General features: G+C 34.0%; 1 protein-coding gene across 1 annotated transcript; it reads right to left on the reverse strand.

The window, feature by feature from the left end:
* Nucleotides 1–7,243: 7,243 nt before the first annotated feature.
* LOC113051269 (adhesion G protein-coupled receptor E2) lies at nucleotides 7,244–17,197 on the reverse strand. The gene is made up of 19 exons (XM_026214875.1): nucleotides 16,885–17,197; nucleotides 15,146–15,226; nucleotides 14,707–14,835; nucleotides 14,472–14,624; nucleotides 14,213–14,359; nucleotides 13,993–14,115; nucleotides 13,650–13,693; nucleotides 13,461–13,562; nucleotides 12,859–13,012; nucleotides 12,227–12,337; nucleotides 11,937–12,124; nucleotides 11,679–11,843; nucleotides 10,673–10,867; nucleotides 10,358–10,575; nucleotides 10,201–10,267; nucleotides 9,927–10,018; nucleotides 9,543–9,711; nucleotides 8,550–8,645; nucleotides 7,244–7,534 (listed from the first exon to the last, which is right to left on the reverse strand). Exons 1-19 carry the CDS (start codon nucleotides 16,910–16,912, stop codon nucleotides 7,493–7,495), a joined length of 2,304 nt encoding a protein of 767 aa, XP_026070660.1. The 5' UTR covers nucleotides 16,913–17,197; the 3' UTR covers nucleotides 7,244–7,492.
* Nucleotides 17,198–17,980: the final 783 nt, after the last annotated feature.

Here is a 17,980-nt window from a genome sequence, read left to right on the forward strand (position 1 = left end):
TCACCGAAATGCTGTGTCATATGAAATGAAGTGCTGAAACAGATGAAGAGATGTCTGCTTGACTCACCCAGTGTCCCAGTGTCTGTTCGTCCTGTATGTATCAGCAGCGGCCGCACTTCTCCCATGTGCTCCAGGCAGCTCTACCCCTTATCACTCCACAGCCGCTGAGCAAAACAGCCCTCCGTCTCTCTCTCCCACACTCTCCTCATCCCTCATTTTCTGTCTCTCCTTTCTCCATCTCTTTCTTCATCCTTGAAAAGCATCCAACATTTTTTTTAAAGGAACACATCCCTCAAGCTTTTCATCGCTTAGGTTACATATATAACTTTTAATCGGGTATTGAATGTGTCGGATCCATTATATATTTTTGAAGAAATTAAATATATCAACACTGAGCTGCAATCCAATTTTATTGCCGAGAGAATGAGATGTTAAAATCTTCGCCCACAGCATGGAGCACCTGCGGATTTGAATTGCCAATACAGAGAAACATAATGACAGTGATTTCCCTCAGCTCAATTATAATATGATTTGACTATGTCTGTATTCCCTTCTGAGATAAATGGTACATTGCTTGTTTTCTCAAAAAAATACATATATTGTTGTACTTATAACACTTTCAATTAAGTTTCAAACTTATTACCCATAAGATATTAAAAGTCACTGAAATAGAATTGGTTGTTTTTTTTTCCAAATGGCTGAGGTTCTTAACTGGGAAAAAATGTGCAGCATGTCTAAAGTGACCTGGTCTTATCAACAGGGAAAAACAATAAAAAGAAAATGAGATACAACATATATATATATATATATATATATATATATGACCCTGGACCACAAAACCAGAAATAAGGAACATTTTTTATTTTACTATCTGAAAAATCACCTATTTTCAACTATTTGAAAATCCTGAACATGGGGGTGCAACAAAGATCTAAATATTGAGAAAATTGCCTTTAAAGTTGTCTAAACGAAATCCTTAGCAATGCATATTTCCAATCAAAAATCAAGTTTCGATATATGGTAGGAAATAAAAAAAAAATCTTTGTGGATCATGATATTTAATTAATATCCTAATGATTTTTGGCATAAAGGAATTTTTTTTTTTTTTTGGATATTGTTCCAGATATACTATATATGCTACTTAAGACTGGTTTTGTGGTGCAGGGTGACACACACACACACACACACACACACACATCAGTAATTTATTCCTCAATATTCAAAAAGTCCATGATAGTCTTTTTTAGATCAACATCCTGATGAAAGATCCAAACAAGGCCCATTATAAGTACATTTCTAGCGGAGTCAGTCAGGTTTAGATTTTTTATCTGTTGGTATTTGCTAAAATCCATGAACGTGCCATATATCTGAACAAGATGTCCTAGAACTCCTGCAGAAAATCAGGCCAACAACATTAAAGATACAGCAGTATATTTCAATGTACATGCTAGCGTTATTTTTTTTTCCCCCCTATTTGCACCACCCCCCCCCCCCCGTGAGTTTCCTGAAAAAAGAGCAAATTTTTTAAGTTTTATCTGACAAAGGAACCCAGTTCCGTTTGTGGTAAGTTCCAGTAGTGTGTAGCAACTGAATATGCTGGAATTTGTTTTTCTCCAAACCCTCCCAAACAACTTGTGATGGATGTGGTGTTTTTTTTCTTGAGGTTTTCTGACCCCAGATCTCCTTGGCCACTCCAGCTATCCTCTTCATATTGGCCTATGTGATCCACATATTTATACTCCAGTCACCCTGGTGTGCTAACAAATGGAAATACGAATGGAAATACAGATCTTCAGAGAAACTCAATAGTTTCTATAAGTAACTGTGGCAAATGTGTATTAGAGAGAAAAAATCCTATAATGTGATTTCGTTGAAAAATTAGATTCTTGATATTTTATTTCTTTTTTCTATCAGAAGGATAAACAATACAGACTTATTTTCATAATCTTCTTTTGATCATATGTAGGTTGCTTCTAATGCTTACCATCTCTCTATAACAGCTCTTTTATGAAGCATAGATAGATAGATAGATAGATAGATAGATAGATAGATAGATAGATAGATAGATAGATAGATAGTCACAACACAGAAGTAGACCTCGAGGAGAAAGACTGGTAAATAATAATCTTTATTACAGCTCAGTTCTGAAGGGAGAGATGCAATGCAAACAGTTTATTACATAGAGAGTTCCAGGACCTGAAGGGATGTAGCTCATGCAGTGATTTCTTCCATTATTCTCTTTAACAGGTTCAACAGATGATGCCTTAGGCAAAGACTGGCGGGCAATGGGAACGAGTCCCAGTAAGAGAATATTGAAATATTGAAAAACTGATTGAAAACACTTGAACTGGAAGAAAATATGCAATAATTCATTACAAACTGATTCCTTTTCTTTTATTCTACATCTGATGTGTGAAGTTTATTTTGCTTGCTTTAAAAAATTATTTAGAAATTATTTTTTAATTGATTGCAGTCTTTTCTTTTTCTGCTGCCATTGATTTCCTTAGTGTTGTTTCTCTGTATTCCATACCATTTTAAGCTTTTCTTGATTAATTCCATGTTCACTCAAAAAAAAAATCAGTCTAAATTGACATTTTATGTAATTTAATTGCATAACAATTTTCCACCTATTTAGATTACATAGTTTTAATATAAACAAATCAATAAACTTAATGTGAATCATATGCGTCAGTCATACATGAATGAAACAGATAATATTTATGTAATAATTCACAACAAAATCTCCACACTGCTCAGTGTTCGTGTGTTTCCAAACTACAGAGTGTTAAAGTTGAATTGAAGCGGTGCAGAAGTTACCTTCATATTACTTGATCTAAAGCTATAAACAATGCTAAAGCAATACAACATCCATTTAATCAGAAATTGGATTTCAAATTAAGTTTGTGGATCATCATGTTGAAATGTTTTGTTTTTAGGTTCCGCTGGCTAAGCTAAACACGTTTTATGAACACACAGTTAAAACAACCAGCTCAACATTGAAACCAAATACTCAAAAGTCAAGAGCCCAACAAAATGAAACACTTATCTCATTGATGGTGATTTCAAATGAAACAATATAACATCTAAACCTCTGTTAATTCTCAGTAAGAGTTTCTCTAGATGTCTGAAAGTAACAAAGTCAAACTGACTAATAATGAGAAGCTGGTAAAGCTGTTTTAGAAGTTGTTTAATCAGATCTTGAGAGATTTAATGTCTTTTATTTCAGTTAATTCATCTAAGGCTGTGTCTGAAGTCAGTTGTAGTTCTTGTGTTTCTCTTTTCTTCAGTGTTTCTGCTTGTTAACAGCAGCTGTTCATCATTAATGGTCAATCATCACATAATGATCTTCTTAAACTCCAGCACTGCTTCAATGCCACTTTAACACTCTGTAGTTTGGAAACACACGAACACTGAGCAGTGTGGAGACCTTGCTGTGAATTATTACATAAATCTTACCTGTTTCATTCACGTATGACTGACGCATATGAATCAATTTAAGTTTATTGATTTGTTTATATTAAAACTATGTAATCTAAATGGATGGAAAATTGTTTATGCAATTAAATTACATAAAATGTCAATTTAGGCCGAAACATTTGTTTTGAGTGTTTAATTAGCCAACCCCTGTCATGCTAATTCAGATTAGCACAGCTGGTTTTATATTAATCTAATTTATTTGTAAATAGTAAATATATAGTCGAGGAGTTAGTAATTTGTACTTAATCTGCATTCCAGCTATTTGTAAAGATGTGATTAATACTCCAGACCTAATTTAAGCCCTGTCTGGGAAAACCCCCATGCTATTAAATTCATTTAACTTAATTGGGCTCCTTGAATTTAAATGACATTTAACTTACTTCAAAAAAATCAAGTTGAATATTCATATAAAAAGTTGAAATTGTTTGAATGATTAATTCAATAAGTTAAAGGAACTGAAAAACATATGTTGTCATGACTTTTTCATAATTTTTTTACTGTGTAATAAGTAACTACATAAGAAGATCGCATCACTTCTGGACCAGTCAGTTTGGGCCCAACTTTGAACCTCTTCTTGATTCCTCATGACCCTATGCATCTTATTTGTTTTTGTTTTTTTTTAAATCAGGTGTTAAGCAAGTGTAGTGGCTGCTGTAATGTCTTAGGAGTGAATAAGATGAAAGCTCCTTTTAACCTTGAGCTTCTTTTATGTGTAAGCGATTCTCCACAGACAGCTGGCATATAGATCTTGAGGCAATTATGAAGTTCATAATGGAAGAAGAGAGAACACATTTTAAGATAAGCTTTTTGACCTGTTCACCTGTCTCTGTTTTACAATTTGTCCTCTTTGTAAAAGCCATTAGAGGTCCATAAAATTCAGTTCAAATCTCTGTTATTAATTTTCCACTGCTCTGTGTCTCTGTGTGAGTCTTAATAATGTCACGATCTGCTTTATGATTCCACTGCTACTGAAGTGTTAATACCCAAAGACCACTGAAGCAGAACTTAATCTACCGTGTTTCTTTCTATATTCAGCAGAACAGGACATTATCTTGAATGACGGTTTAAATTTATGATAAATTACATGATTCCTCTGAGCCAGTGAATAGAAAGTCAAAGTGACCTGGACAGTCAGTCATCAACAGTGTGTTCGCAAACTTAACTTGTATTATTAAATGGAAGCAACAAATTTGATTCATTACCATTAAAATAATTATACAATTATACAGAATGATAAAATGCTAGTTTTCTGTTGCAAACTTATTATGGCTATAATGTTAAATATGGGTATTTGCATCCCAGTGTAAATATAACATATAAGCTACGGTTTAAATTTGTGTGTATTCAGGATTGTTTTCTTTTTGCACTGTATGAATAGCAATATATATATCTCCCATTGCTACACAGTCTTCATTTATCTCTATTTGAACTAGGATATTATTTGTTTTGTAGCCTGCAAAACAAAAGCCATATCATTCAGTTTGTCTTAACTCATATTTCAATCTTTGATTTCCTGCTTCACCAGTAGCATTAGTAGATTCAGCTGGACCATAATTGGACTGCATGCACATTCACAAATGAAGCACATCAAAGCAGGTTCCAACGATAATAAGCATGACATTCAAAGAAGCAGATATCCCAGACGTGAGGAGAATCCAAATAAACATTTTAATATAAAAAAACCCTGCAACATCAAAAAATAAAATGAGCATTAAATAGTGACAGGCAGATAAGGAAAATTGCAGAATATTATCGATTCATGTGCAAAATGTAATGCTCAGCTTCACCATAACTAAAACAATTCATGAACCAGTTTATGCAGAATAATGTGTTGAATAATGATACGGAAAACAAGAGCAATTATAGTTTCACTAATAAGATAATATTCTCAAGTATTTTATATGGGAAAAACCTGAATCTTCTTCCTGCTTGATCACTGATGACAGGAGCAATGGGGATGGTTATTCTTTGTTTTAAAAATATAAATTGTACATTAATTTAAAAAAAAATAAAACATAAATAAAAACAAAACAAAAAAATTATAAAACATTAATTGGAATGTTTTTTACACCATTGTAAAGTTTGGGGTTAGTACATTTCTTTTAAAGAAATTAATAATTTTATTCTGCAAGTACACATACAGTATTTTTCATAAATGATAGTAAATACATTTAAAATGTGAAAAAACATTACTTTTTTTTCTTTAATAAGTGCTGTTCTTTTGAAATGTATGTTTATCAAGAGGCCTGAAATCAAAAATATGAAGCAGCACAGCTGTTTTCAACACTGATAATGATAATAAATGTTTCTTAAGCAGCAAACCAGAATAATAGAATTATTTCTGAAGAATCATGTGTCACTGAAGACTGGAGTAATGATGCTGAAAATTCATCTTTACCATCACAGGAATAAATTTCATTTTAAAACAAAATTAAAATAGAAAAAAATATTTTTTATTATAATATATATATATATATATATATATATATATATATATATATATATATATATATATGATCGCTGTTTATTTAGCCAAGTAAGACATGTTCCTGGATCAACATCTTTTGTTAATCCTGGATCAACATTACTTGCCAGAAATATTGACTAAACTCGATCCCTAGCCCTAAACCTAACCCTACCCATTATTTATTCCTAACTTCAGAGGGAAATGATAACTGATTAACAAGGGTGTAGGAACACCTAACCCTGATCGTAAGCCTAAAACAGATTTTTCCTGAAAAGGTATCCCTCAATTTTGATTGGTTAATTAAAATGTTGCACATACAACAACAAGGTTTCAGTCTCATGATCTTCATCAGGTCTAGAACAAATGTTCAGGCACAACCTCATTTAAAATCAACACATGACCAATCACTTCAATCACAATCAATGATGTAGGTTACCGAAGGTTATATTCTTACTCATGGAGCATCAGTTAGCATTTGAACCTTTTGTAATAGAGTCCCTCAGTTGCCCTCAGTGTGAAAAGATGGATCTCAAAATCATACAGTTATTGTTGGAAAGGGCTCAAATACACAAAAGATGCTGGAAAACCAATGAATTCATGAGAAAACAAGGGACTCATAAACAACTATATATATATATATATATATATATATATATATATATATATATATATATATATATATATATATATATATATATATATATATATATAAGAAAAAAAAGAAAAGAAGAAAATAAAAAGAAAAATAAACGTCCATGGAAAAACACAGTATTAAAATGTAGGCGTATTTACATTTTTTGAATGGGGTAATTTTTATAAATTCAACTATTGTTCAACTATTTTTATACTTTTTTTTTTTTTTGAGGTAACCTTCAGTAACCTACATCACTGATTGTGATTGGTTATGATGTATTTTTGCAGTGATTGGTCATGTGTTGATTTTAAATGAGGTTGTGCCTGAATATTTTTTCTATACCTGATGAAGGTCATGGTACTGAAATGTTATTGATAAAGTTTTGGATATATGTGCAAGAATTGAGAGTGAGTGGGCGGATTTATTTTTAAATTATTATTTTTTTTGGACTTGGTTTGGTCTGTTTTCCTATGCACCTATTTATTACCTGCAGGTGTGCGAGATTAATTGTATATATATATATATATATATATATATATATATATATATATATATATATATATATATATATATATATATATATATATATATATAAAACTTACTGACCTCAAACTGAATCATATTGATTTTAAGAAGAAATTGCAGCAAAAAAAAAAAAAAAAAATATATATATATATATTTATACACACACAAACAAAGCAAAGAGACACGTTATAATATGTCCTTAAACAATAAAGATTTCTTTAACAGCATTTAAAATTTTCTTAATAAAATGATCCTGAGGGAAAGGAAAGTTTCCCTAGAAGAATTCTCCAAATGCATTTTACAAAAATTTCCACAGAAAGCATACAGAGAAATGTGACACTCCAACTTGCAAAAAGATGAAAAATTGAATAGTTTGTTGAAATGGCCTCTTAAATGTGTGATTCACCGGTGTGAGTATTGCTCCTGGAGGCCTGTGAAAGAGTGCAGGCAGTCAGATGATTTGTCTAGCTCATTTATATTCACAGTCACAACTAATTATTACTGGAAACGCATCTCAGTTTGACTAAAATGCTGCAATGATCTTCACGTCCCTTCTTAAAGCATTCAGAAAGCAAACATGCAAACGAGAAATGCTGTTTCTCTTCTGAGCGTGCAGGTAGAATGTGATCTTTGACATCACTGTTATTATTGTAATGAGTACGCTTCAACTCATGACTTGATTGATGATGATGTCAAAGCAGCAAGTAAACACATTTAATGGTCTCAAAATGTTAAAGGAATAGTTCTGCCAAAAAAGAAAATGTATTGAAAATGTATTCACCCCCAAGCCACCCAAGATGTAAATGAGTTTGTTTCTTCAATGGGAACAGATCTGGATAAATGTAGCATTACATCACTTGCTCATCAATAGATCCTCAGCAGTGAATGGGTGCCGTCAGAATGAGAGTCTAAACAGCTGATAAAAACACCACAGTAATCCACAAGTAATCCACATGACTATATTTTTCTTGTAAAGTGAAAAGCTACATGTTTGTAAGAAACAAATCTATCATTAAGGCATTAAGGCCAAAACACCATAACACTTCTGCCAGTGAAAGTCCTTCTCCTGTTTTCCTCTCTCATTAAAACCCACTGATGTATTAGTTTAGAACTGTTTTTGCTTGTAAACAGAACTTGACCAGTGCATATTTCTCCCCTGATTAGGACAAGATGACTTATTGTCACTGGAGAAAACAATATTATAGAGGACTCATGTTTTAGATGGAAGCAATGGTTAAAACCTTAATGATGGATTTGTTTATAACAAGGCACCCATTCACTGCTGAGGATCCATTGGTGAGCAAGTGATAAAGACACATTTCTCTAAATCTGTTCCCAAGAAGAAAAAAATTCATTAAGTAATTTTCAACAAATGTTCATTTTTGGGTGAACTATTTCTTTATTGATAGCAAGAGCTATCTGGTTCCTCTCGGAGACTGAGTTTACCTGCGATTTGCTTGTTTGGTTTGAGTTCATCTCTGTGTATTTCCTCTTCTGTGGTGCACAGATGCAGGACAGGAATTTGGCATACTCCTCTCTCACCTGTCAGGAAATTACAAAGACATTTATCACAGAAAATAGCAAGTGCATTTTTATGATCATCAGTTTATCATCATAACAAATGCTTTACTGAGAGTTTAACGACCTTTAGTCTGTTTATGATCTTTGAAGTCAACTGAACGCTAATATTCTCTGTTAGATCTTGGAGTGAATGGCACAGAGACTGTCTTTATACATAAAAGATGCATAAGATTATCCAAAAATAATGCTAAGAGGACTTATAACCATACATAGTTCCACTGCATAATTCCATATAATGTCTGTAACCTGATGTTTGACTACTATGCTTTTATCCAAGGTTTGTAATGGCATTATATGAATAACTAGGCTGTTTATAGGTTTATATGAGCGTTTAGTATGATAATTCATGTCTCAAATGTTTATATAATTTCCTGGAAAAGTGTGTCATATTCTCATTATAGAAATCATGTTTAAATGATACTCTGCAAGAGCAGGAAAAATGGCTACCATGTGAATGAAAATATAACATTGATTCATGTTTGAGGAAGAGAAACATGGACTTTGCCATGTCTAAATTAGATTTTGTTGACAATCTCAAACTTCAATCAATGCCTAGCGCAGTTGCCAAGACGTTACTCTAAATGCGAACAGACAATAATAATTTTATTCATTTTTCAATCATTTGATTTAATAAGTGCATATTTAAACCCAGCCACCTCTCACTAAAACGTTTGCTATTATAAATGAACTGTAATTCTGTTCTTTTTTAATGTTCCATTTATCATTCCCTGTCCTGTGTCAACATTTATTGTTTTATTATTACTTGTCCCAGGCTTAATATTTTGATAAAGCCATGATTGATCTATCAATTTATATGGTCATCGTGACGTGTTTAGACTTTAGAGGAACAGGACTCACTTGTTTTGAGAGCCAGCAGTGCATGATGAACATCAGCACCCCCTGCAGGCTGCTCAGTATAGTGAAGATGTAGGACATTGCCAGAGTGCCTTTATCAAACTGAAAACAGCCAAACACCCACATGATGCCAAGGATACACAGCTGAGCGATCGCAGTGACCATAAATGCCCTGTAGGTGGATATAGAGATCGGAAAGCTAAAGTGGGCTGCTTATAGCACACTCTTACAAACACTTAAAAGCATTAGAGCATAAGAGACATCATTCAAAAACATGAATTAAAATTATTCCAAACTTTGATCAGTAGTTTATTTATATATATATATATATATATATATATATATATATATATATATATATATATAGGGTTTAATAACATTTCTCACTTGATTTTGCGTAGACTGTTTAAGTCTGGGTTTAGGGAGGAAAATTTTTCCGCCAACTTCCATATTGTTATGAGGAAGAATAATACATTAACCTGAAACAAACAACACAAATTTTAATTAAAAAGGCAAAAATAAAATTTCAATTATTTTTAAGATAAATGTAATCATTGTTTGATTTATGTTTAAATACGAAATAAAATATGTAGTATAACATTTGTTTTGGCCTTCTGTGACTTTCAGGAAAGTGGGAAGTGCCACGTTAAGAGGTACTTACAATAATTATGACACAAACTGGCCCGTAAAAGCTCCAGATGAAGCCCCATTTAATGTTGAGCCAACAGCTAAAAAAGAAAACTATCTTAATACCATCCCAAACAAACCTGAAATTCTGATTAGCGTCCGCAAAGATATCAGAAACGTCTGAAACTCACTAGTTATCTGTACCATATCCGCTTGCATTCACTGTGGCTGAAATGGCAACAATAACGGCAGGAACTCCATAACCAGCGGCAAACATGTAGATGGGTCTCAGCGTTGTGTTGAAGACCAGCACCACCATGCGGAAGAGCTGCACTCCTTCCAGACACATCCAGCAGAAGGAAGCCAGGAAGAAGTAGTGCAGAATGCCTGCAACGACTGCACAGCCCACCTGAAGGACAGGAAGTGAACACTCAGGATATTCACTATCACTTCAGAACCAGACAAACCAAGCCAGAACTATGAACTCATGCGAAGCCACAGTTTACCTTATTCTCTGTGCGGGTGATGCCCACGAGGAACACAAAGTAGGCGATGAACAGGCTGATGCAGAGGTGGAGGTGGATGGTGTTGCGTGTGCTCTGGATGGATCGCACTAAGTAAAACGTGACGATGCAGATGAGGAGGCAGACCAGAGACAGTGGCAGTCCCACCAATGTGAGCAGACGCAGCTCGTATACATCCTGGTTAAGAGAGTAAATGAAGATTCTCCTTATTCTCCAGATTTGACCTTACAGTTAGAGTGTGAGCACATATACCGTATTTTTCGGACTATCAGTCCAAAAATACGTCATGATGGGGAAAAAAAACATATACAAGTCGCACTGGACTATAAGTCGCATTTATTTAGAATGAGCAGAAACCATTACAGTCTCCAGCCGCAAGAGGGCGCTCTATGTCTTCAGTATAGACTACAGAGCACTGAGCAGCATAGAGCGCCCTCTCGTGGCTGGAGACGGTAATGTTTTCTTTTGGTTCATGTCTCTTAGTTCCATTTCCCTTGGTTCATGTCAAATTAATTTTGATAAATAAGTCGCACCTGACTATAAGTCGCAGGACCAGCCAAACTATGAAAAAAGTGTGACTTATAGTCCGGAAAATACGGTAAGTATTTGCAGCATCTATTTAATCTTCTGTTGCATTGCAGATAACATTAAAAGCCATTGCAATCATTCAGGGTGTGACCTTTGACCCTTGCCCATAATCCTGTATGACTATCATCCTAATATGTAATTTTCTGCATTCGGTAGCAAGTCAGCGACTTTGCACGCAACATTCGAGCATTAACATACCTGATGAAACTCATTTCAAACAGGCAGCATAAATGATCTACAACAAATTAGAGAGAGACTAAGCATATATTTAATTACTACAAGTCTAATTTTAAAAGTTGTTCAAAAACATACAAAATCTGACCACCAGGTGCAACTTTCAGACATAGTATTTTTTTTATTTAGCTCGACTGCCACGGAATGGAACACACAGGATACAAACCCCAATGTCATAGAGAGCCATCAGCACCGCAAAACTGCTGAGGTGAGAGCAGGAGCAGACGGTGCGAGCGGCGCTGGAGCTCACTGTAGTGCAGCCCTGTGTTGACCACGCGCCCCCTTCCAGTTTATGATCCCAAAACACACAGATATGCTTCTCATCCTTTTTCTGAAGGGAAATATACATGCAGAAATAACTGATATTATGTCATATTGGTGTAACACATTATAGGAGATACATTGAGAGTAAATTGTTCCATACCTCCAAGTGAGAAAAGGTGAGATTTACAGGTTTCTTTAGATTGGCTGTCTCATTGTTACTAACAGTGGCAGTTACAACTTTTGAATTGATCTTGAAAGTTTGGTTTTCCCACGTCTCTAAATGGTTAAAATAGCTGTTGAGGGATTTCTCCAGATTTTTGTAGTTGAGGAAAGCTGCAGTAGTAAAGCCTGGTTGATACAAAGACAGTAAAAATCACTTTATATTGTCCATAAATAAAAAAAGTAATTTTGTATTTTTTCATTTGAATAAATTCAATTAGGAATACATACCAAGGTGATTATTTCCTGTTGCTGTGTCCCAGGGAGAGGTAAATTGTGTGTCACTGGTGGACATTATCAAATCAGATGGAAAACTGTCCCTTTTTAGCAACATCACCACTTCTGAAAGGCAAAAAACACATTACGAATGTCAGAATAAATTCAGTGAAGCAGATGGATGATACCGAGGTGTCATATATATATATATATATATATATATATATATATATATATATATATATATACATATATATATATATATATATATATATATATATATATATATATATATATATATATAATTATTTATGTTTTGTGTGTGTGTGTGTGTGTTTGTAGACCTACCGTATTTTCCGAACTATAGGTCGCACTTTTTTTCATAGTTTGGCGACTTATAGTAAGGTGGGACTTATTTATCAAAATTAATTTGACATGAACCAAGAGAAATTAACTAAGAGAAAACATTACCGTCTCCAGCCACCAGAGCGCCCTCTCACGGCTGAAGATGGTAATGTTTTATCTTGGTTCTTGGGTCTAAATAAATGCAACTTATATATGCTTTTTCCTCATCATGACGTATTTTTGGACTGATGCGACTTATACTCAGGTGCGACTTATAGTCCGAAAAATATGATATTTCTTACCAGTTTGATTGCTTAATCTCCTGGTCACACTTTTTGACAGCAGAGGTCCGATCAGTTTTAGCATGATTTCCACAATACTAAACAATGCTGAGACTTTAGCATTATCACCATGTAAGCCAGCACGAAGCAGTTCATCTAGAGCTCTCAGAAATGCCTATGAGGGTAAAATGAGAGAGATTTGTGGATCAAGATAATGTTTAAGTATAAGCATTCATTTGAACTCAGAAGTTAATTAAACTTAAGAGCATTTATGATAAACGAAAAAAATACTTGAATATTATTTCTGTTAAAACTTGTATGTCGTGTATTTAAATATATTTGCAATACACATTTCTAATGATGAAGTTGCATCGACAATAAGTGCAATTCTATAAAGCATGACATAAGATTATTAAAACAGTGATTTCCAATGTACTTTGAAACTTTTAATTGGATTTTAAAAAATTCACTTTTTTATGTTTTTAATGCAAAATTGTCTAAGCGTTATAGACATATTTTAAAACATGCTTTAAATTTAAGTGCTCTTACTTTATAGAGTATTCATAGCCAAACTACTGTATTTTTGCAATAAAACTGATTTACAAATTAGACTGATTTATCACCTCCAAAAGTTTTTCACCATCCACTCGTGTAAACTCACTCTGACTCAGTACCAGACAGCTGTTGTTCATCAAAGAGACCAGTTTTATGAGCTCTGGCGATGCCTACACAGAAAACCGAGATCAGTTTCTGGATCATTATGCATTGCTGTAATATTCTGTATCCGTAGTCTAGTAAAAGTTATGCAGTACCTGGGATGCTTTGCTCTCACTTAATAATCTGTCGCAATTCATTTCTGAGAAACAAAACAAATATAAGCAAAATCACATGAGAAAAGGTATGGCTGTGATTAAATGATCACATCTGATAATCAGACCAGCTGCATAGATTCAGTTTGTTAGCAAAACAAATCATTAAACAAAAACCAACAATATTACACTCAAAAAAAAATAAAAATAAAAAACTAAAATAACAAGTCAATTATATTATTGTTCAGTGCAAACACAGGCAATCATTTGTGCTCTAAATTATGAGAAAGCATGAATTATAAGAGATATTTAGGAACCAAATTGAACTTCAAGGGAGAATTCTAACCTGTGCACTTCATTTGCTTGTGACCATAGTTAGTGAATCCTGAGCTGCACACACATTCATGGCCATCTTTGTTGTTTTTGCATTCTCCTCCTCCACATATAAATTTATCAATCTCACATACACCTTCAACAACATCAGAACAGCATTGTGGAAAATGCATTTCTCAAACATAAACTTCAGTGTGTCAAAGTGTGAATTTGAACAGTTTTAAAGGACCTACTCTCGCAGGATTCATATATATCAGTGAAGTTAGTTTCTCCTGACTTCAGTCTGAATCCTGCATCGCAGATACAGTAGAAATTGCCAGGAGTGTTATGACATGTTGCATGTTTTCCACAAAAACTAGAGTCGTCGCATTCATCTCTGTCTGTAATTTAAGGACAGATAATAAACAAAAACATTGCCAACTGTAAACTCTCACAGTAGGTTTGCAAGCAAATAGATGGCCCAAAAATATCTAGGCTAAAATAGTTTCTTACCAATACAATGAACTCCTTGTCCTGACTTGAATATCTCTTTTCCATTGCTGGAAATGTAGCCAATTTGACACGTGCAATTATAACCTCCTTCAGAATTGATACATTTTGCATTAGGACCACAATCAGCGCTGCCGACCACACATTCGTTGATGTCTGAAATGATATAAACAGAGATTGAGATGTTTTCTCTGCTGCACAGAGGTCATATGAGATTATCAGATCAAGCTCTCTTTACCTTCGCATTCAATCGCAGTTGGAGTTGCAGTAAATCCTTCATGACACTGACAGACGTAGCTTCCATTAGTGTTGAAACAATCAGAATTTTTTCCACAAATGGGTGGTTCTAGCTCACACTCATTTTCATCTATAGAAATGACAATAAAACTTTGAGTAGCCACAGCACTTTTTCTTGATTTTAATCTACAATTCATCAATAAGAGTTTTATAAATCTGTCCCATATTTGCAGTAGAATTTCCAGCTATTCAATAATTTACAATATCAACAGAGATTGATTATTATTTTGTGTGTGTGTGTAAGTGTGTGTCCAGTATAAATGTTGGCATGTACAACACAAGTAAAATCATTTTAAGCCCTGATATAAGAGTTGTCAACACAATAAAAGTAGGTTAAGAAATGTATGAATGCATCATATATATTGGCTTTTTATTCATACCTACACACTTTCTTTTTTTAAACTTATATCCATGTTCACAGGTTGTTAGCATCAGGATGGTCTCTGTCAATGCTAGAAGACCTGTATGGAGAGAGAAAAAGATTCTGTAAATGCACATTTAGTATCTTGGTGAAGTCTGATGCACATGTAGTGAGCTCCAAAAGTTTGAGACCACACTAATCCGGGTTTTTTTTTATGCAATCCTGAAAATATGCTAATACGTTTGGGAAGTATCAAAGTCAAATCATAGACATTCAAAAATTCATGTTTATTTCCAGTCAGAACTTTTACTTTTCAAGCAGTCGTGTAAAGAATGTGTTTGTCTTAAAAAAAAACAACCAAAAAAACATTTTCAGTAGTGGTTTGAAACTATTGGACATAACTGTATATAATCTTGGTTTAAAAACAATATAACTATTTTGCTGTCATGCATGTCAGATGTTTTGACCCAACCTAATCTTATAGGTAAGACATGCTAAAATGAACCAAAATGATTTATTTCCTATAATGGCTAAATTGGCTTTGCGTCTACTAGGTGTAACAGTCTTAGAAAACAAAGTTGGAAGCAGAATAAATATATTCAGTTCATTCTATTTCCACTCATTGTTCATGACAGTTGCATTGAAATGATGAGCAGTCAGGAAGTCCACTCGAGGGCTTTGGGTGGGGTGCTGTGCAGATCACCACACTGTTACATGCTCTGACCACAGGCTGGGTCAGCTACTTCTAACACTTTTACAGCACACTGGTGACTCAACCATAACCCAAGGAGCGCTCTTGCTAATTATTTTGTAACCAAGCACCAGGCAAACAATATTTTTAAGGATTTTGTTCTTATTCTTTTTAGTCTACCAGTAAGGTTTATGTATTTCCCCCCCCTCTTCAGTCATCCCTTGGTTTAATGCTATTGTCCTACCATCCTGGGCCTCTCAGCTGTGGACACATGAAAACACCTTGGATTTCCTGTCCTGATTCATTTTCCGCCAATGTTTTTCCATTGTCAAAATCGAAGCCATGTAACTTTAAGCTTTAAAGGGGAAGTTCATCCCAAAATGAAAAATCTGTCATAATTTGCTCACCCTCATGTCATTCCAAACCCTACTTCTCCTGTGGTTTATTTAAAAATATGTTTTTGAAAGGTGTGTTTTTGTTTATTTTTTGTCAATAGTTATCAAAATTGTTCTGTTATACATTTTTTTTTTTTTCAAAATAACTCTTGTGTTCCCCAGAAGAAATGAAGTCATAACGGTTTGAAACAATGAGTAAACGATGACATAATAAAAATTGAGCTAAACAACACCCAGTTTCACTTGTCATTTTCCCACAATATCACATTGAACTCACAATACTGGGATTTTACTGTTTTACTTTTGCACTGTCTTTGAAGGTTCAGTCATTACAGTGTTTGCATCTAAAGCGGTCTTCACTTGTATCAGAAATACCCCAATAACCGATTCAAAAAAATCGCCATTTTTGCTTCACGGTTGTTTCCCAAACACTTAAACAGAAGGTCTTAACACTTTGAGCTCTGAGAAGACAAATGGATTTGGTCACAGCAGATTTTCCTAACTGTGTAAGTTTCATGTCATGCCCATTTACTGTTTCTCTAGTTTTGAAACTGCTAAAACTACGCAGTCGTTGGCAGGGTAACATCTCAGTAAGCAAAACCACACAGTGAATCAACATCTGTCTCTACATTCATCAGTGGAAACCTCAATCCTGAACAAAGAGTGACTCACCCAGACTCAGCAGATACATGCGCCTCATGGTCAAAGAATGAAAGAGACTTGCAAAATGAAAAACCAATAATGAAAACGGTTATGTTTTGATCCTCAGCAAAGTTTTTGAGGCTTTACAACTTTAAAAGTTGTCTTTCTTCAGGCTCCTCTCCAACTATCTTTGGTTTCTATGCAAGGCTTGTAGAGTCACTCCTCACGTTTCCCTTACCATCCAGAATAAAAGTGAGGCAACTTTTATATTTGAATGCCTCCTTTTCTGAGTCTTGTTCTCAGACTAGGTCTTGTCTCTCTCTCTCTCTGACTCTAATGCTGAAAAAGCCTGACGTACCTGAAAGAGTTTTGTCAGTGTGGTCCAGCCCCCTCCTCTGGTTGACACTGAGAGGGAGGGAGTGGGGAAAAACATTTTTTTTTTTCATTTATTTTTGAGTAACTCCAAGTTTCTTGTATTTTAATCTGTTCACAGAATCTTTTCTATCTCATTAAGAAGCTCTCTTCTTGTTCTTGTGTTTTCTTCTTGTTTATTGAATTGATATTGGTAATGTTATACATAAAGCGTTTAGGTAAAGTTGTAAATCAAATAGAGATTTATTAATAAAGCATTTTAAAAGTTAATTGGTAGGTCAAAATATGATTCATTTAGGGTTTTTGAAATAAATGACCCTGGACCACAAAACCAGTGCTAAGGGTACATTTTTATGGAATTGAGATTTATACATTATCTGAAAGCTGAATAAATAATCTTTCCATTGATGTATGGTTTGTTAGGATTGGACAATATTTTGCAGAGACACAACTAGTTTAATATCTGGAATTTCAGAAAAAAAATTAATAAATTAGAAAGCATTTGTGTGACTTCCTGTTTTTGTGTTGTTATGAAGGTGTCATGGAGATGATCTTAAAGAGCGTTCTGTTTCAGTTTTGATGTTTTAATCACCCATGCAGTTTCTAACACATACTTTTTTTTTGTTAGTATTGTTTTAGTTTAACAATAATCCAATGTTCCATTCCTAAAAATGCTTTTGCCAAAATAACTTTTATAGCCTGTATTCATATGCAGAGGCTCCTATGGGAATGTTTGTGTGACAGATTTAATGTT

Source organism: Carassius auratus, chromosome 3 (genome assembly GCF_003368295.1).
Source record: "Carassius auratus strain Wakin chromosome 3, ASM336829v1, whole genome shotgun sequence".
NCBI lineage: Eukaryota > Metazoa > Chordata > Actinopteri > Cypriniformes > Cyprinidae > Carassius > Carassius auratus.